Raw genomic sequence first — 20,677 nt, forward strand, 5'->3', positions numbered from 1 at the left:
TGTGGTGTACTCAACAGCATGCCAGAGCCCTTTTAAAAGGTAAGCTGCCAGTTTATGCCAACAGAGAGTGTTAAACCAGTCCCCTGCAATCATGCCTGACCAACAGTCTTTCTCCAATGTAAATGAGCAATTCTCACACACTGGACAGTAGGCAATGCATACCAGAGTGGAGTACTGTATATGAAGTGCTGTGAGTATTTGTAGTACACTTGGCTCATAAGGATCAAAGAGATTTTGGCACTACCAATTTGAACAAACCAGCTACTGAAACTACACAAGGAAACAAGGCAAGCACAATGAATAACTCCTAAACTGTCTTGATAAGCCTGTTGTATCCCTCCATTAAATACATGTCCTTGGGCTAATCCTTCATGACAAATATGTTTACAGAAAGGCGGGTGTTTGTGTGTACTGTACAGTGATTACTACCAGGCACTGTGGGACACTGCCTGGTTATTCATCAACTGACTGACAATCACAAAAAAACATGTCAGAGTCATAACAGAGAACCATCAGCTGGGCTGAAACGTTTCTGGTTACTCTCACATTCCAGGGAAACATCAGTCTCGGAGTCAGATAGGAAAACATCAAAGCCTGTTAAGTTGACTATATGGCTGCCGCATTCCTGACTCAGAGTAGGCACTTAGCAGCAAATTATTTGTATGCGCCCAAATGGAACCCTTTTTCCTATATAGTGCACTACATTTGACCAGAGTCTTATGGGCCCTGGCCAAAAGTAGTGCACTACATTGGGAATAGGATTCCATTTGGGACACAACCTTATAATGAGAGGTTCTGGTCAGCAGTGTTGTTTGCGATGAATGAGATGAAAGGGCCAGGCAGGTCCAGTTACATGGCAGATTGTAGGAGGCTCCTTATTACTGAAACAGAACCAGCTCAACATAAAGGAGAAATTAAAGAAGAGAGACACTAACATGAAAATCTTGCATATCACGAGAACGGAATAAACAGACAACTAATGACAAATCCAGTCAATTTACTTCTGTGGATGGGATGTGACAGAGGACTGGCTTGTGTCAAAAAAAAACTTGTACACTTATGTGTTTTCAACCAATTACAACACATTTCCAATCTCAGGTCAAGACATTTGTCCTTTCACATATTTCAGCTTTTATTTCTTTCATCACATTCCCAGTGGGTCAGAAGTTTACATACACTCAATTAGTATATGGTAGCATTGCCTTTAAATTGTTTAACTTGGGTCAAACGTTTCAGGTAGCCTTCCACAAGCTTCCCACAATAAATTGGGTGAATGTTAGCCCATTCCTCCCGACAGAGCTGGTGTGACTAAGTCAGGTTTGTAGGCCTCCTTGCTCGCACATGCTTCCACAGGTACACCTCAGGTACACCTCCAAAGGTACACCTCCAATTGACTCAAATGATATCAATTAGCCTATCAGAAGCTTCTAAAGTCATGACATTTTCTGGAATTTTCCAAGCTGTTTAAAGGCACAGTCAACTTAGTGTATGTAAACTTCTGACCCATTGGAATTGTGATACAGTGAATTATAAGTGAAATAATCTGTCTGTAAACAATTGTTGGAAAAATTACTTGTGTCATGCACAAAGTCGATGTCCTAACCGACTTGCCAAAACTATAGTTTGTTAACAAGAAATTTGTGGAGTGGTTGAAAAACGACTTTAATGACTCCAACCTAAGTGTATGTAAACTTCAACTGTATCTCAGATAGCTGGGAGTGTGGCCTAAGAGGGTTTTATAAATAAGCATCAACCAGTGGGTCTTGTGACGGGTATACAGAGATGACCAGTTTACAGAGGAGTATAGAGTGCAGTGATGTGTCCGATAAGGAGCATTGGTGGCAGATCTGATGGCCGAATGGTAAAGAACATCTAGCCGCTCGAGAGCACCCTTCCCTGCCGATCTATAAATTATGTCTCTCCAATCTAGCATGGGTAGGATGGTCATCTGAATCAGGGTTCGTTTGGTAGCTGGGGTGAAAGAGGAGCAATTACGATAGAGGAAACCAAGTCTAGATTTAACTTAAACCTGAAGCTTTGATATGTGCTGAGAGAAGGACAGTGTACCATACTCCCAAGTACTTGTATGAGGTAACTACCTCAAGCTCTAAACCCTCAGAGGTAGTAATAACACCTGTGGGGAGAGGGGCATTCTTCTTACCAAACCACCTTTGTTTTGGAGGTGTTCAGAACAAGGTTCAGTACAGAGAAAGCTTGTTTGACACTAAGAAAGCTTTGTTGTAGAGTGTTTAACATAAAATCCAGGGAGGGGCCAGCTGAGTATAAGACTGTATCATCTGCATATAATTGGATGAGAGAGCTTCCTACTGCCTGAGCTATTTGTTGATGTAAATTGAGAAGAGTGTGGGGCCTAGGATTGAGCCTTGGGCTACACCCTTCGTGACAAAGCAAGAAAGAGCAAGACAGCCCTTCAGTAGCCTTCCACCCATTGAGAATAACCTTTGGCTTAGTTCTAGCATTCAAACAGTTCTATTTCCAACTCATGGGCAGAGCTCAAGGACCAGTGAGAATGCTATAAATCTATAATCCATTCCTTGTAATGACTAATGGCACTCTTACAACAGATAGACGGCAGTCCACCTTATTGAACTTACAGTATGTGAAAATGACACACTCTGATCTGACTCATTCTTATGATTCATCATATCACTGTTGATTTAACCAGCCAGAGGGAGGGGAGAAGCAGCAGAAATAGGATCTTGCTCAGTAGTCAAATCATCACTCTTCACCACCTCCTAAAAACCTTCTCATTGGAGGAGAGGGCCTGAGGGGAGGAACCTCAGATCTCCCACAATGCATTTTGAGAAGGTGAGAGGAGATGATGCAAGGAATCAAGGAAAGATTGAATAACAGCCCTGGTAGAGACTTACCGTTAACATGGAGTACAGATGGAGAGGAAGTGACGTCTCCCTCCTGTACTCCTCCCAGCCACCACAGCACCTCCACCGGGCCCGGGGGACCCACAGCAGTACACGTCAGGTTAAAGGGCACGCCAGGGATCGTAGCTACGTCTTGGGGCTCAAGTGTAAAGTGGGGGACACCTTGAGAAAGAACCAGAAAGTATGACCACGATATCAGGATAATACATTTTATCATGTTATTGGAAAAAAAAAAAAAGGCCGTTGTGTTGAAAGAAAGAGACAGGACAACATTTATTGATTTCAACGTATTGATTGATTTACCCTCTACTGTTATCCAGGCGGGCTCCGAAGAGATGGTCGAGCCTCGGAACTCTACCTCACACCAGTACTTCCCTGCATCCTGCTGCTGGACAGACTTCACACTGAAACCACCCGGACAGACAGACACACTCAGCGATTCCCCTAGTACTTAACATGATGCAAAAAAAAGAAATCACATTTAAAAATGATGTAGTAATTCTATAAACCAAATTATTCCCTGAGCACGCCCAAAAACACCTCTCCTAAAAAGATGTGGATTAGAACTGATAGATGAGGGGAAACCCACTAGGCTGAATGGAGGTAAAAGCCCATTACATATAACTGGGTAGCAGAAGAAAAATTGACAATATAACAATAAAGATAAAGAACCCCTGGAGTTGAGAGATGAAGTAGGCGGTTGTGGAAAAAGTACCCAATTGTCATACTTGAGTAAAAGATAATAGAAAATGACTCATGTAAAAGTTAAGTCACCCAGTAAAATACTACTTGAGTAAAAGTCAAAGTATTTGGTTTGAAATATATTTGAGTATCAAAAGTAAATGTAATTGCTAAAATATACTTAAGTAACAAATCTCAAATTCCATAAAGTAAACCAGACATACTTTTTCTTTTAATGTAAGGATAGTCAGGAGCACACCATCACTCAGACATAATTTACAAACTAAGCATTTGTGTTTAATGAGTCCTCCAGATCGGAGGCAGTAGGGATGACTAGCGATGTTCTCTTGATAAGTGCGTGAATTGGACCATTTTGCTGTCCTGCTGAGCATTCAAAATGTAACGACTACTTTTGGGTGTCAGGGAGAATGTATGTAAAAAGTACATCATTTTCTTTAGGAATGTAGTGAAGTGAAAGTAGTCAAAAATATAAATAGTAAAGTAGATTTCAGATACTTTAAAGTACTACTTAAGTAAAACATACCCATAAAACGACTTAAGTACTTTAAATACTGGAAGTAGGACAATAACTAATTGGAGCAATAAACTAGCTTGGGGAAAATTTCACTCAGCAGGACTACACTGTGTATTTGTATTAGGAGTCACTCAGGAAACCATTGCCTGCATTGACAGGTCCTACTCACTCATAGATCGGTCAGTTGTTTAGCAACAAAATCGATGCATGCGCAACTGTGGAGCAAAACAGGCGGGGTTTGCTTAGAATCAAAGGATTGTTGACAACTTGTAAACCAGTATATTTTCTCTCCAAATCTTTATTGAAAACATTCATACGTTTGCACAATGAGCACTTGTCTCTCAAATACATTATTACAATTGTTGATTAGCTAGCTAGACATGAGTCAAAACACCTCAAAACATGGTATCAATAACAAGATACAATGAGCTGAAACAAGCCACCTACCATTACCCATAAGGAAGCTTGTTGTCGTCATTGTTGCTAGCTACAGTGGTAAGAAAAAGTATGTGAACCCTTGGATTTAATAACTGGTTGACCCTCCTTTGGCACCAATAACCTCAACCAAACTTTTTCTGTAGTTGTGGATCAGACCTGCACAACGGTCAGGAGGAATTTTAGACCATTCCTCTTTACCAAATTGTTTCAGTTCAGCAATATCCTTGGGATGTCTGGTGTGAAGTGCTCTCTTGAGGGCATCCCAATCGGGTTGAGGTCAGGACTGACTGGGCCACTCCATAAGGCGTATTTTCTTCTGTTGAAGCCATTCTGTTGTTGATTTACTTCTGTGTTTCGGGTTGTCATCCTGTTGCATCACCCAACTTCTGTGTAGCTTCAATTGGCAGACAGCTAGCCTTATATTCTCCTGCAAAATGTCTTGATGAAGTCTCAAGTTTATCTTTCCGTCGATGATAGCAAGCTGTCCAGGCCCTGAGGCAGCCCCAGACCATTATGCTCCCTCCACCATACTTTACAGTTGGGATGAGGTTTTGATGTTGGTATGCTGTCTTTTTTTTTTTTTCCCAAACAACTCAACTTTAGTTTAATCTGTCCACATAATATTTTGCCAGTAGCGCTGTGGAACATCCAGGTACACTTTTGCGAACTTCAGACGTGCAGAAATGTTTTTTTTGGGACAGCAGTGGCTTCTTCCGTGGTGTCTTCCCATGAACACCATTCTTGTTTAGTGTTTTACGCATTGTAGACTCGTCAATACAGATGTTAGCATGTTCCAGAGATTTCTGTAAATCTTTAGCTGACACTAGGATTCTTCTTAACCTCATTGAGCATTCTGCACTGTGCTTTTGTAGTCATCTTTGCAGGACAGCCACTCCTAGGGAGAGTAGCAACAGTGCTGAACTTTCTCCATTTATAGACAATTTGTCTTACTGTGGACTGATGAACATCAAGACTAAGAGATACTTTTGTAACCCTTTCCAACTTCATGCAAGTCAACAATTCTTAATCTTAGTTCTTCTGAGATCTCTTTTGTTCGAGGCATGGTTCAAATCAGGCAATGCTTCTGCTTATGAATAGCAAACTCAAATTTTGTGAGTGTTTTTTATAGGGCAAGGCAGCTCTAACCAACATCTCCAATCTGGTCTCATTGATTGGACTCCAGGTTAGCTGACTCCTGACTCCAATTAGCTTTTGGAGAAGTCATTAGCCTAGGAGTTCACATACTTTTTCCAACCTACACTGTGAATGTTTAAATGTTATATTCAATATAGACAAGACAAATACAATAATTTGTGTGTTATTAGTTTAAGCACACTATGTTTGTCAATTGTTGTGACTTAGATGATGATCAGATCAAATTTGCTGACCAATTTATGCAGAAATCAAGGTAATTCCAAAGGGTTCACATACTTTTTCTTGCCACTGTATCTGACTGTCCAGAATCATAACACACAGATTTCTGCCTCATCGACGCGCACGCATCGTTTGTGACATTGTCACCTAACCCGTGTATGGTATCCCACTTCTGACAACAATCGGATCCAAACTCACCACTCCAATCAACAACCAATGAAGGACTAGTCACTAGACCATAGATATTAATCATTCTATCAATCATGTCATTCTTGTTCCCTAGACTAGACACAGCATATGGTGGATGTCCGTGGTATCTAGGACATTGTTGTGTGATGAGCATTAGCACACAGAAAGAAAAACGTTTCAGACTTCAGAGAGGTCAAACTGAAGATCTTTGAGCTTCAGTGCCTAGCGCATGTGCATGAGATTAACAGAAATGGCTGCCACTGACAATGCAAGTGCACTTAACCATTAGGTCTAGCAGTCTGCACCAAGCTTTAGGTCACTCAGTCACAGGCAGCTGAATGCATTCCAATCCAGCCTGCCCCTCTTTGGGGCCTGGTTTACCTGCTGGGTGGACCCCCATCTCTCCACTTCAGCCATGTTATTTACAGGTTTTTTTCTCTTTCTGCCAGGGACAACGCCTCCCCAAGCCAATTATTAAGCCTCACCCACATCGCCACCACCAGTACCCAAAACTACAAGTTCAGTTCCGCCATGTTGAGCAGACCTGAGTTCAAATACTATGTGAATCATTTCAAATACCCAGGTCTGATGTTGAGTCAAAGCCAGGGACAGCATCACTAACTCTATTTACGGTATTACACTGCATGTTTCGTCATAACACTGAACAAACTCATACCATAACATACCGTGCCTGCCTACATGCTGTTGGCTATTCCCTGTATTTGTACCTCCAAACATCCACAGCATATCTAAGGCAGACTGATCTAAGTTTGAATTTACACAAGGGCAAAGAATCTTGAAGAGTAAAAGGCAATGCAAGCAGCCACATGGTTTAAAGATAAAAACTATGTTGTTTTTCTAGCTTAATGATTCAATGTACTAGCACCTTCTCTCGAAATAGTAAAGAACTGTCAGGACACCTGACCTCTTGAGAAGCTGATCTAGGGGTTGTGAGCTAAGTGCTTTGCAACACTCCAAGGTTAGTTTTCTTGTGCTTTGTAAGACAGCTTCCCAATCATTTCTGGTGAAATGCAACACAAATGTGATGCTATGATGAATATGATGGAAGGTCTGAGGACATCTTCCAATCAGCCTATAAAGTGGTAAGGGTAACACTACTTAATAGTAGGTCAGGACTACTGAAGCACTGACCTGTGGAAGGTCTCCCAGTGGTGTTGCTCCAGTGGGATGTACATCTGGTCTGTACTGTACAGCTTCTCCCCATCCTTCATCCACACGATCTCCGGCTCACGCAGGCCCTCGATGGAACAACCCAGGCGAACCATGTTGCCCTGGGTTACCGTGAGGTTGGCGGGGTTCTTGGTAAACCTGAGTCCTAAAGGTCAAGGGGTAGGAGTCACCAGAGACTTGAATGGGTCATTCATTAAAAGCCTAAGTCCTAGGCATTTCTTCTTCACTTCTCTAAATGCCATTCAGAAAATATAATGGACGGGATCTGAGGCTCCATCAGATTCCAACACATATGCAGCGGTGAGCATTACAGGAGAGCTAGCTAGATACCCCTTAAAGGTAGCCTACAAAATGGTGTTTGTTCAGTTATTGTAATGTGCAGGCATAAAAAATGTTGAAGTAGAAATTGTGACACATGAAAATGGTTTTCCAAAGATATTTGAAAAAGAGTTGTTTTTGCAAGAGTCTTTTGTCTTTAGAACGGTTTGTCTCCATTGTGTTGCTCGGGCCATTGCATGCATCTTGGCCGAGTATCTGCATGCTCCGACTTGAGCCTGGGTGCAGACAGAGCAGACGTCATACAAGGCTGTAGAGTGCTGAAAGCTCTCCACTGTGGCAGCTCACTACAGCTGCTGTTGCTGGGTTTAGCTGCCTGCAACAGACCAACGGCCAGAGAAGTAATATCAATGACCATATTATACTGCAGTGCTCAGAGGCAGGGGAGTGTCCATGTAATCAAGCTAAATGTAGCCTGTAGGCCTCCCTATCCTCCCACACCTTCACTCTGTAATGAATGTCTCATTAGTACATGTCCAGTCCAATGACCTGTTACCCAAATGCTATATAAGAGGGGGTTGGGGGAAGCCTTCAAATACATGGGCCTATGTAAAATACTTATACATATTTGGATCCAATGGAATAGTCCCAAAAAGTGTAAATCAATCAAGCACACCTTAAATACTTGACTATGTATTTGACCAAGGTCTGGTCTGGACAAGGAAAAGGGAAATGACCTTTACATTTTAGTCATTTAGCAGACGCTCTTAGCCAGAGCAAAAGACAGTAGTGAGTGCATACATTTTCATACAGGTCCCCCATAGGAATCGAACCCACAACCCTGGTGTTGCAAACACCATGCTCTACCAACAGAGCCACATTGGACCAAATCTCAGTGAGAAAGGTGCTCAGTTTGAACTGGTTATTTTGCTCTTATGATAAACATTGTTACAAGAAACAGACCGACTTCAGTATTATAATTTTTGGAGAACAAGGTTGAGAATATCCTACTGAATTTTGTGCAAAACTTCTCTACTGTGGTCCCTTGTACTTGTGTGGTGAACAACAATAGTGGAATTGGCGGTTTGCCTTGAAAATAAAAGTCCCCAATTGAAACCGATGCAAACGGATAAAAAAAAATATGAAAACATGCCACAATTGGATTATAGAATGCTAAACAATGTTGGAATTCAACAAAAGATAATTCGTTATTTTGACCCCCAAAAATATATTTTTATAGTACTAGTGCACGTGACGATCAAAAAACAAGCTTGAAATCAAATTGTGAAGGTATTAGACTTCAGAATTCGATTGTGGGCATACTTACATGCACTGTAATGCCTAACTTATGAAATGTGGTACCAACCTACTCAGTGACATCTACAGAACACAATTATGTAGAGTTTACACAAATATTAGCATCTCAGCTCTTATTGCAGAACTCGACTGTAGGAAATCACTGTCCCAGTCAGTCTATTGTGTGTATTGGACATTCATATTGCATTGTACAGGCTAACCTATGGATTGTGCACTCATGAAATGGGGTATCAACCTAATCAGTGACAGCATACAGTTAATTAGATGAGTTCATTAATAAGGATTAATTCAAAATAATTTCACAACAAGTATAATGAATAAAATGATATCACTCAGCTAGAGCTTTCTAAACAAGTACTTTGAAATGTAAAATGTTGACAGAAAAGTCATTTAGCAGACGCTCTTATCCAGAGTGACTTACAGGAGCAATTAGGGTTAAGTGCCTTGCTCGAGGGCACAGACAGAATGTATCTTGTCAACTCATACAACCAACAGTCTATCATTCCTTTGTCGCAGAATTGATTAATGCTTTGCCCTGAAACGACTGCTTTGGAAAACAAACATACATACAGTAGATACCACAACTGAATTCTTTATGACAGAATTCATAATCAAGGACAATATCCATCACAACTCTATTCAATGCCAAGTATTGCACAGCCAGCTATTTGCGGAATCAGTACAGAATGCCATTAATCTCCATTTGGTATTACTGTAAGGCAGGGCTGTCAAACTCATTCCATGGAGGGCCTAGTGTCTGCTGGTTTTTCCTTTAAATGAAGACCTAGACAACCAGGTGAGGGGAGTTCCTTACTAATCAGTGACCTTAATTCTTCAATCAAGGACAAGGGAGGAGCAAAAATCCGTAGACAGTCATTGGTCTCCCGAGTGGCGTGTTGGTCTAAGGCACTGCATCTCAGTGCTAGAGGCATCACTACATACACCCTGGTTCAAATCCAGGCTGTGTCACAACCGGCTGTGATTGGGAATCCCATAGGGCGGTGCAAAATTGGCCCAGGGTCTTGCCGACTTGCCTAGTTAAATAAATCTATATACACATTACATTTAAAACACGTGCTGTAAGGAGTCCATAATTCCACAACTTAATGTTACGGTTGTCACATTAATCACTCTATGCTCCATGTCAACTGCTATGGCGACCCATTGTGATGACTTGACATTATCACTACAACTCAGAATGCCACCAATTGAACTCTGCTATGGTGTTGTGGGGTTGTCACGGAGTAGACTGATACCACATTTCATGGGGGTATTTGAATGTCCAATACACAAAAGACTGACTGGAAAGGTGATTTATCACAGTCAATGTCCTGTAATAAGAAGCTAATATTTGTGTAAACTCTACATAGTGGTGGACAGGACATTGACTGTTGGTGTCACTGAGTAAGCAGATTTCATGGGTGCACAATCCATAGGTAAGGCTGAAACATAAGTATGCCCCCAATGCCGTTATGAAGTATAATACATCCATAATGCAATAAATATATACATAGTTAAATATATGTCACACTGCTGCAGCAGTGCTCTTTCCCAACAACGCAGTAGTAATATAAAACAGAAACAGATTTTATATTCGTCAAATTAACTAAATGATTGTCTTTTGTTGAATTTATGTAATAACATTCTAACCTTGTTTGGCACTATCATCTAGTCCAATTGTGGATGGTTTTCACTATTTTTATCAGGTTGCATGTTTCAGAGGGGACTTACTTTGAAGGCGAACCGTCGATTCCACGATTGTTGCTTACACTAATGTTGTTCAACACACCGGTGTCTCGAGACTATCATCCACCCTTGAAAAAGGCTAAAATCGACGTGTTGACAAACGCTTACCGCGCAAATGTACTGAGTAACAATATAAAATAATATATTACACATTGAAACGTAGCCGTGTCCTGCAGTATAGGGATAACTTTTCCAACTTACCAGGGATTGCTCTACTACTTTGTGCCAAGAAGACTATGATCCAAAGATAAATGGTCATCTTTTCATCATCTGGTTCACAATTTGAGGCTATTTTCCACAAATATACTTATCCCAAGTGCTGAACAGTCGAATGAGTCGATGCCCTGAACTAAACGTATTTTCGGGGCTCCAAAGGTTTCCACACTAGAAAGTGACCGCTTGAGATTTTTCGCCAGTGATTTATCCAACGGCGTTGATACACAATTCACCAATACCAGATTGTCAGTAAATTCCTGTCCGGGATGATAGACAAAGTATATTGTTTTCTTTCCCGTCGTGAATAACCGGCTACACTTCTTTAAATAAGTTGGTGGACTTTTGTCTTCTAGGCTGATATACACGTTGTTGTTCTAGCCTCATACGACAAGCGGACGAAGTGCTGCTCTCTTGAGGAATGTTAATGTACATTACCGCCGCCTAGAGAGAGCGCAGGAAATAAGACTCCCAGTATGAAGTGGTATGAAACACAGTATCAATACAACACCTATTGAACTTAACTAAGGCACAGCGACACATAAGCAATTGTATGTATTATATTTTTATTAGGAGAACTTGCGATGAGATCGGGGTTTATTAAATTACTGCGTGTACTTTCCTTTCACAAAATTAAGGTTGTGGCAACCTGATATGAATTGGTCTGAATACTGTACACTCTTGCACAAAGCTGTGCAAAAAATGGAATCATATTTAAGGAAAATTAAATAAAAGCATTCAAATGAAACAAAGTTAAGTAATTCTACATAAATCAGTGTTAGTATATTGACACAATTCATGGAGAGTATTCTGTTACAATTAAATTACATACACCTGATAAATTACATTTGTTAATGACAGCCTAATGCAACTCCTCCTTTCACAGAAAGTGCACCCTTGATCAGCAACACTGATCAGAAAATAGATATGAATGATCCTCTTTGTGAGGTTGTCTTCAATCTAGTAATAAAGGTTACTAGAGCCTTGCCCGATAAAATAATATGAAGAGGATCCATCAACACTTCTTTGAGGGTCAAATTTAGAACAGTGGAGGTGATCCTGTTTTGTGGATTTTATCTGATACAATCCCACACACTTCTTAAAATGTCTACAAATTATTTACAGAGTTAAATTACTAAAATAGTAAGGATGTGTTCAACAGACCAACTGAAATAACACATGAATACAAATCAAGTCCAAATAATTTAACTACTGAGCATTCAAAAGCAATAAGAGTATGCTTGTGAAGAGCCAAATGTTCCGATCAAAAATATAAACGCAACATGTAAAGTGTTGGTCCCATTTTAATGAGCTGAAATAATAGTTCCCAGAAATGTTCCATACACATAAAAAGGTTATTTCTCTCAAATTCTGTGCACAAATTCGTTTACATCCTGTTAGTGAGCATTTTTCATTTGCCAAGATAATCCACCCACCTGACAGGTGTGGTATATCAAGAAGCTGATTAAACAGCATGATCATTACAGATGCACCTTGTGCTGGGGACAATAAAAGGCCACTCTAAAAATGTGTAAGTTGACACACAACACAATGCCATAGACTTCAAGTTGAGGGAGCATGCAATTAGCATGCTGACTGCAGGAATGTCTACCAGAGCTGTTGCCAGTGAATTTAATGTTAATTTCTCTACCATAAGCTACCCCCAACATCGTTTTAAAGAATTTGGCAGTACGTCCAACCAGCCTCACAACTGCAGACCATGTGTAACCACGCTAGCCCAGGGCCGCCACATCCGACTTCTTCACCTGTGGGATCGTCTGAGACCAGCTACCCAGACAGCTGATGAATCTGAGGAGTATTTCTGTCTTTAATAAAGCCCTTTTGAGGAGAAAAACTCATTTTGATTGGCTGGGTCTGGCTCCCAAGTGAGTGGGCCTATGCCCCAGCCCAATCATGACAAATCCATAGATTAGGGCCTAATTTATTTATTTAAATTGACTGATTTCCTTATATGAACTAACTCAGTAAAATCATTGATATTGTTGCATTTATATTTTTGTTCAGTATAGATTTGTTTACATTTAGGCTGTGCTTTTCTTCATTCTTTCACGGTACCAGAAAATCTAGCTCTGGTCCAGGGTTTTATGTGTGGCATGCTGATGAAACAGCTTTCCTCAGCTGAAAATAAACACTCTGGACCAGAGCTACAAAAAAAATGTGACGTCCCATTCCAGATCCACAGGGTAAGCCTGACATTCTGTACTACAGTTTTCATTCGCTTGCTGGTCACGGCACAAATACTATCTGACAGGCAAAACACTGCTTGATACTGAACCGAGGTGTTTGACTTCTACAACAATTGTATTGTTTGATCATTTATATGCAGTTAAAAGCCAATGTATGTAGAGGGACATTTTGGCCCACTATACTATTTAAGTATAACCCGCTTAGGTTTTCGTTCATAAATTAGTATTCAAGATGCAATTTCTATGAATATCGTAAGTGAATGCACTGTCTATCGTCCACTGTTCACATAGTTCTCTATAACCATCCATGGTATCCTGTTGCTGTCATACACAGATCATAGCATGCTGTCAATCAGTACTCATTCTACTGTGGTTCTTGCTCTGTTGTAACCTGTTGCTGTAGTGCAGAAGCCATATATACTGTAGTAAGACAACCACTAGGGAGGGTGCTTGGGTGTAGTGCACAAGCTGGACTCAGGGGGATGCTCCCTCTCACTACTCTTCAGGCAAACTTCTTCTTGGTTGCAGTGAAGCGCTCCATGTACTGTGGGGTAAACAAATGAGATCGCCATTAGTCACATCTGGGACACTACGGACAGCATAACAACTGAAGAGATTAGCTATTTGTGTAAGCACTGAATGGTTGGTTCAAGTTCTAACTATTATAATAGGTAAGTGGTCATATCAGATTAGACCTTGATTATTCCAAGCTTGGGAAATTCAATTGTCATTTTAAGCTTCACAAAATAATTTCAACACTGTAATATCATCATAGATGTATTTAGTGTCAGGGGCTATATTTGACCATTGATTATGTCAAGTGCAGGGATTATGGCTGGGAAAGAATACTAGAGCTGTCTGAGCCACAACTTTATTCACATGATCCTCCTTATGTTGAACAGGAAATCCCATTATTGTTGAGGTAGTCCACCACTCTGGGGAAAGAGTCTTGTTTCCACACTGATCACAAACAAATTACGTCAACCATGGGGGACGGATATATTTCAAACCAATGCCTTTGAAACTCATGAGTGGTTTAGTTTACAATAGATATAAAGACAGCTTAGTGATTTAGTGCAGCAGCATGACTGTTCCTTGCTGTAACCATGACCATTCATTTGGCAGTAGGCAGCAAGTTAAAGAAACAAGAATTTGTTTCACGCCTTACCTTCTCATACCCTTCCAGGTCCCGCATATTTTTCACCTCGAACAGGTTGCCCTCCACAGAGAGCAGAGACACCTGGGAGCTGGTGAGGATGGACACAGGGATGGAGGCAAGCTCTAGACAGTTCTCCTCCAGTCTCAGCACCTTTAGCCTCTGGCAGGTGGACACCTCCGCAGACACTACTGAAATCTGGGATCATAATTTATATAGATTTGATTCTAGATTAGGTCCCTGGTTAAAAATAGTTCACTATATAGGGAATAGGGTGCCATTTGAGATGCACCCATAAACACCTGATTACCTGGTTCTGGTTGAGATTGATCTCGATGGCCTGCAGGGCCGCTACCTCAGCAGGCACAGCCTGGATGTGGTTCTTGGACAGGTCCAGGACGTCCAGGTGTCGTAGGGAGCCGAGGCCGCCAGGAAACTCCCGGAACTTGTTCCCAGACAGGCTGAGGGTGCGCAACGCTTTCAACTGCCCTACACCGCTAGGGAGCTGCGTCAGTTGGTTCCCATTCAGCAAGAGGGTCTCTAGTTTCTTAAGCTTCCCAATTTCATCTGGGAGACTTGCTATGTAGCACAAAACAGACACACTAACTTAATATATAGCCTAGCTATAGAGACTGATTGAAGCAGAGGAATTCACATCAATAATCAATGCACCTAATGGGCATTCATTATTCAGTGAAAGCAAAGGGTTAATAATTTGTCATCAACAGATGCTGTAGTATAAGACAGAATCTGAGGAGATGTAGCAACCACTTACTGAGTTTATTACAATTTAAAGTCAGACTCTTCATCTGAAGGAAATTTCCTATGGCGGCAGGCAGCACTTCAATCTTGTTGGAAGACAGATCTACAGTCCGTAGGTTTCCAGTCAACCTCTGGAGCTCCTCGGGGAACTGAAATATGTTAGTGGGGGGAAGAAATGCGCTGAACAAAGATAAACACAACATGCAACAATTTCTAAGATTTTACTCAGTTAAAGTTCATATAAGGAAATCAGTCAGTTGAAATGAATTCATTAAGCCCTGATCTATGGACTCCACATGACAGAATACAAAACTGAATATGTTGGTCACAGGCACTGTACCTTAAAAAAAAGGTAGGGGAGTGGATCAGAAAATCAGTCAGTATATGGTGTGACCATTTGCCTCATGCAGTGCGACACATCTCCTTCACATAGTTGATCAGGATGTTGATTGTGGCCTGTGGAATGTTGTCCCACTCCTCTTCAACGGCTGTGAAAAGTTGCTGGATATTGGCTGGAACTGGAACCCACTGTTGTACCCGTTGATCTAGAGTATTCCAAACATGCTCAATGGGTGACATGTCTGGTGAGTATGCAAGCCATGAAATAACTGGGACATTTTCAGTTTCCAGGAATTGTGTACAGATCCTTGCGACATGAGGCCATGCATTATCATGCTGAAACATGAGGTGATGGTGGCAGATGAATGGCACGACATTGGGCCCCAGGATCTCGTGAGGGTATCTCGGTTCATTCAAATTGCCATCGATAAAATGCAATTGTGTTCGTTGTCCGGAGCTTATGCCTGCCCATACCCCCACCGCCACCATGGGGCAACTCTGTTCACAACATTGACATCAGCAAACCACCTGCCCACATGACGCCATACAAGCGGTCTGCCATCTGCCCGGTACAGCTGAAGCTGGGATTCATCCGTGAAAAGCATACTTCTCCAGCGTGCCAGTGAAGGTGAGCATTTGCCCACTGAAGTCGTGAGGTCGACAAGCACACGGATGAGTTTCCCTGAGACGGTTTCTGAGTTTGTTCAGAAATTGGGTTTTGCAAACCCACAGTTTCTGTTCGAGTGGCTGGCCTCAGACGATCCGCCAGATGTGGAGATCCTGGGCTGGCGTGGTTACATGTGGTCTGCGGTTGTGAGGCCGGTTGGATGTTCTGCCAAATTCTCTAAAATGACGTTGGAGGAAGCTTATGGTAGAGAAATTAACATTAAATTCTCTGGCAACAGCTCTGGTGGACATTCCTGCAGTCAGCATGTCAATTGCACACTCCCTCAAAACTTGAGACATTTGTGGCATTCTGTTGGGTGACAACTGCACATTTTAGAGTGCCTTTTTATTGTCCCCAGCATAAGGTGCACCTGTGTAATGATTATGCTGTTTAATCAGCTTCTTGATATGGCACACCTGTCAGGTGGGTGGATTATCTTGGCAAAAAATGCTCACTAACAGGATGTAAACAAATGTGTGCACAATTTGAGAGAAATAATCTTTTTGTGCATATGGAACATTTCTAGGGCTCTTATTTCAGCTCATGAAACATAGGACCAACTCCTTACATCTTGCATTTATATTTTTGTTCAGTATACATACATTCAAACCGTCGACTACAACAACAACTGAATGGAATTCAGCTAAATAAACGAAGCACCAGTTAGCAGACTGCCGTGGAGTGCTGATTTTAACAAGCAGACTATAATGGGCTGTGTGTGCATGCAATTCTTACCTCAGGGAGACCTTTCCCTGTCAGCTGAAAGATCCCAGTCTTCTGTGAGTTTTCCAGATGGGCTTTGATCGCACTGTTTCCCATCTTTGTTGTAGTTTCCCGCTGATGCGGCTCTCCTAAGTGATGATCTTCAACTTTACAGTTGGTCACACGCTTATGTAATCAGCTAGCCTATTATTGTGATGATGGTGACAGATACTGGGGTTGTGCCTTTAAGATAGATACTTCCCTGGTTGTCAGTGCGGCCCTTATAAAAGATCAATTATACAAATCAATCATTAATTGCTGCTGCCGGCGTTTAACTATCCGTTAACAGTTGCTGATAAACAAGAAAAGGAGGAACATGATGTAAGAAGCTAGCACTATCTAGCTAACGTTAGCTACCCTACTACTAGTACTGTCTGAGGCAAGCTTTGAGACATTCATGCATATTATTGAAATTGGGAGTAATTTATCTAGTACTATAACAGCAAAGGGTCATACCTATTTGTTCTTTTAAATAATATTTTCCCAAGGATGGTAGATATTGTTGAGGCTGTTAACTCGCTGGCTAGCTATGCTAACGTTAGACAATCTGGGATTTTAGTTTACTTACCTCAGGAGCTGATTTGTCCTTCTCGTGCAATACTTGTCTGTAAATTGTAACTTATATATTAGGAACAGATAACTATGAGGGTTATTGGACTAGTCGAACCTAAACACAAGCCTAGGACATAGTGCTGCTCGAACAATAAACATGTCGTTAGGAAGCTAACAGCTTGACGTCAATGCATATGTCTGTATGTGGCTCGCTCAGCCAATCCGCTAGTTGGCAGTAGAGCAAGAACAAATTCAGAGGCCATTCATTCATCAAATGGAAAAGGAACAACTACATCGGCGGGTTAAATTTGAAAGTAGAATTGCAAATAAAAATCGCTAAAAAAGCTATTCCTGTAAATACACCATGGCTACTCCCGTATCCAGTAGTTGATCGAGAAGTGTTGGAGAGACTACAGAAAGATAGGGAGGGTGTTGATCCATCTGATTTGATTAATAGACGTCTGGCTACTGTGTATCAGGATTTTGTGTCCATTTACATAGATGGTTCAAAAGATCCAAGAACAGGACGTACTGGGTCAGCATTTGTAGTGCATGAATGTGGGATGGCAGTCAGGAAATGTATTACATATCATCTGGCTGTATATATTGCAGAGCTGATGCCCATACTGTTGGCCTTTCAGTAGGTGAAGGAAGTCAAGCCAGACAGTAGTTATTTGCTCTGCCTTCATGTACAGTGTTGATGAGTGCAGTCCTTTAGGTCACGTAGCAGACATGACCTGTTTTATGAGTTACTACCAACCCATGGCAGGACTAGACTGATGGGTATACAGATAAGATTTACTTGGGTCCCAGCCCATGTGGGGGTGGAGGGGAACGAGGCAGTTAATGTACTGGCTAAACAATCACTTAGTAGTCGGGATGTTGGTGCTGTAGTGTCAATGCGCAAGGCAGAGCCAAAAAGCCTGATACAGACAGTGATGGTGCAGAGATGGCAGGAGCAGTGGAATAGAGATACTAAGGGCAGGCATTTATTTATTGAACCTTTATTTCAAGTACAGAGGAAACTCAGGGAGGGGAGGATGGCAGGAAGGGGCAGAAGAGAGGAGGCTATTTTTACAAGATTAAAGGTGGGACACAGCCGCTTGAATAAGACTTTAAATGTGATAGGAAAGCATCCAACAGGAAAGTGTCATTTTTGCTAGGAAACAGACCGTGGAGCATATTGCTACAGTGTGGGCAGTATCAGAGGGAAAGAGAGAGGATGCAATCTAATATGAGGGAGAAGGGGATACAGGAAATTAGTTTAAAGAGTATATTGAGTAGAACTTAACAAAATATTTGAGACTATATCTTATTATCTTTTTTAAGAGCAACGTGGCTGGCAGGTAGGATTTAGTTTCTCCCCGTCTCTGGCCAACACTTCAGTACCGTAGGTGGCGGTAATGCACCATAACGTTGGATGCCAACCCCCGATAAACCCCACCAAAGAAGGAGAAACGCTAAGAAAAGTTGAGTTACAGGTTCCATTATATTGGTAGCTGTATAAGAACTTGGTAGTTGTGGGAATGGGGTGAAATTAGGTTTGCTATCTTAATGTAGACAAAACAATGCTTTATCAGCTAGCACAACCTAGCTAACTAGCTAGCCTCTACGAATACGAGACTGGACATACTAAGTTAGCTAGCTAATGTTAATTACAGCAGATAATATAGCTAGCTACTTAACTGAGATCCCCTCGCTAAAATATAGCTAGCTAGCTAACTGAGATCCCCTGGCAATATTGACTATGCATCTTTGCTTTTTCACAGCTACATATTTTCAAAGTTTGACGACGCCACCAACCTTACAAATTAATGCGTGGGACCTTGCTCCAGGATCATATCACTTCCACCTTACCTGACACCCTAGATCCACTTCAATTTGCATACCGCGCCAATAGATCCACAGATGATGCAATCGCCATCGCACTGCACACTGACCTATCCCATCTGGTCAAGAGGAATATCTATGTCAGAATGCTATTCATTGACTATAGCTCAGCCTTCAACACCATAGTACCCTCCAAGCTCATCTTTAAGCTCGGGGCCCTAGGTCTGAGCCCCGCCCTGTGCAACTTGGTCCTGGACTTCCTGATGGGCCGCCCCTAGGTGGTGAAGGTAGGAAACAACAACACCACTACGCTGATCCTCAACACAGGGGCCCCACAAGGGTACATGCTCAGCCCCCACCTGTACTCCCTGTTCACCCGTGACTGCGTGGCCATGTACACCTCCAACTCAATCATCAAGTTTGCAGACAACACAACAGAAGTAGGCCTGATTACCAACAATGACGGGACAGCCTACAGGGAGCAGATGAGGGCCTTGGTGGAGTGGTGCCAGGAAAAACGACCTCAACGTCAACAAAACAAAGGAGCTGATTGTGGACAGCAGAGGAAGCACACCCCTATCCACACCGGCAGGACCGCAGTGGAGAAGCTGAAAGGCTTTAAGTTCCACAGCGTACACATCACTCACAATCTGAAATGGTCCACCCACACAGACAGTGTGGTGAAGAAAGCGCAACATTGCCTTTTCAACCTCAGGAGGCTGAAGAAATCTGGGTTGGCCACTAAGACCCTCAAACTTTTACAGATGCACAAATGAGAACACCCAGCTGTATCGCTGCCTGGTACAACAACTGCACCGCAGGGCTCTCCAGAGGGTGGTGCGATCAGCCCTATGCATCACCAGGGGCACACTGCCTGCCCTACAGGACACCTATAGCACCCGATGTCACAGGAAGGCCAAAAAAATCATCAAAGACATCAACCACCTGAGCCACGGCCTGTTTACACTGCTATCATCCAGAAAGCAAGCTCAGTACAGGTGCATCAAAGCTGGGACCGAGAGACTGAAAATCAGCTTCTATCTCAAGGCCACGAGACTGTTAAATTGCCACCACTAGCCGGCTACCACCCGGTTACTTAACCCTGCACCTTAGAGGCTGCTGCCCAATGTACATAGACATGGAATCACTGGTCACTTTAATAATGGAACACTAGTCACTTTGATAATGTTTACATACCGTTTTACTCATTTCATACAGTACCAGTTAAACGTTTGGACACACCTACTCATTCAAATCCCTTATTTTTACTATTATTCTACAATCTAGAAAATAGTAAAAATGAAGAAAATCCCTGGAATGAGTAGGTGTGTCCAAACGTTTGACTGGTACTATATGTACGCTACCGTTCAAAGGTTTGGGATCACTTAGAAATGTCCTTGTTTTTTAAAGAAAAGCAAACATTTTTGCCCATTAAAATAACATCAAATTGATCAGAAATACAGCGTAGACATTGTTAATGTTGTAAATGACTATTGTAGCTGGAAACAGCAGATTTTTTTAATGGAATATCTAAATAGGTGT

The 20,677-nt window shown here is 41.9% G+C and overlaps 2 protein-coding genes across 5 annotated transcripts in view; both read right to left on the bottom strand.

Annotated features, from left to right (window-relative positions):
- Window positions 1-11,296, bottom strand: part of LOC106611249 (tyrosine-protein kinase receptor TYRO3) — a 31,895-nt gene extending 20,599 nt beyond the window's left edge. For both annotated transcript variants that reach the window (XM_014211260.2, XM_014211259.2), the window contains exons 1-4: window positions 10,849-11,296; window positions 7,270-7,453; window positions 3,204-3,304; window positions 2,892-3,062 (exon numbers count right to left, since the gene is read on the bottom strand). In XM_014211260.2, coding sequence (XP_014066735.1) covers window positions 2,892-3,062; window positions 3,204-3,304; window positions 7,270-7,453; window positions 10,849-10,906 — 514 coding nt within the window. In that variant the 5' untranslated portion in view covers window positions 10,907-11,296. The remainder of the gene's footprint in view (window positions 1-2,891; window positions 3,063-3,203; window positions 3,305-7,269; window positions 7,454-10,848) is intronic.
- A 111-nt stretch (window positions 11,297-11,407) lies between these two features.
- Window positions 11,408-17,533, bottom strand: LOC106611250 (leucine-rich repeat-containing protein 57). 3 transcript variants are annotated; one of them, XM_014211262.2, is made up of 6 exons: window positions 17,322-17,533; window positions 16,727-16,973; window positions 14,999-15,134; window positions 14,534-14,802; window positions 14,236-14,421; window positions 11,408-13,611 (listed from the first exon to the last, which is right to left on the bottom strand). In XM_014211262.2, the coding sequence occupies exons 2-6, from the start codon at window positions 16,808-16,810 to the stop codon at window positions 13,570-13,572; spliced, it is 717 nt and encodes a 238-aa protein (XP_014066737.1). In that variant the 5' UTR covers window positions 16,811-16,973; window positions 17,322-17,533; the 3' UTR covers window positions 11,408-13,569. The 3 variants fall into 3 exon arrangements, with proteins under 3 accessions (XP_014066737.1, XP_014066739.1, XP_014066738.1); XM_014211264.2 differs by having other exon boundaries at window positions 16,727-16,842; window positions 17,322-17,518; XM_014211263.2 differs by having other exon boundaries at window positions 16,727-17,045; window positions 17,322-17,518.
- Between the last annotated feature and the right edge of the window lie 3,144 nt (window positions 17,534-20,677).

The sequence above is a fragment of the Salmo salar genome, chromosome ssa09 (assembly GCF_905237065.1).
Source record: "Salmo salar chromosome ssa09, Ssal_v3.1, whole genome shotgun sequence".
NCBI lineage: Eukaryota > Metazoa > Chordata > Actinopteri > Salmoniformes > Salmonidae > Salmo > Salmo salar.

What these genes read in the sequence shown, in the direction of transcription:
- LOC106611250 (XM_014211262.2), bottom strand. Translation starts at nt 16,810, where the DNA reads ATGGGAAACAGTGCGATCAAAGCCCATCTGGAAAACTCACAGAAGACT. An exon ending in TCAATCTCAACCAGAACCAG is followed by an intron (nt 14,422 to 14,533) that starts GTAATCAGGTGT and finishes TTATGATCCCAG; the next exon opens with ATTTCAGTAGTGTCTGCGGA. An exon ending in ACCTGGAAGGGTATGAGAAG is followed by an intron (nt 13,612 to 14,235) that starts GTAAGGCGTGAA and finishes TTTACCCCACAG; the next exon opens with TACATGGAGCGCTTCACTGC.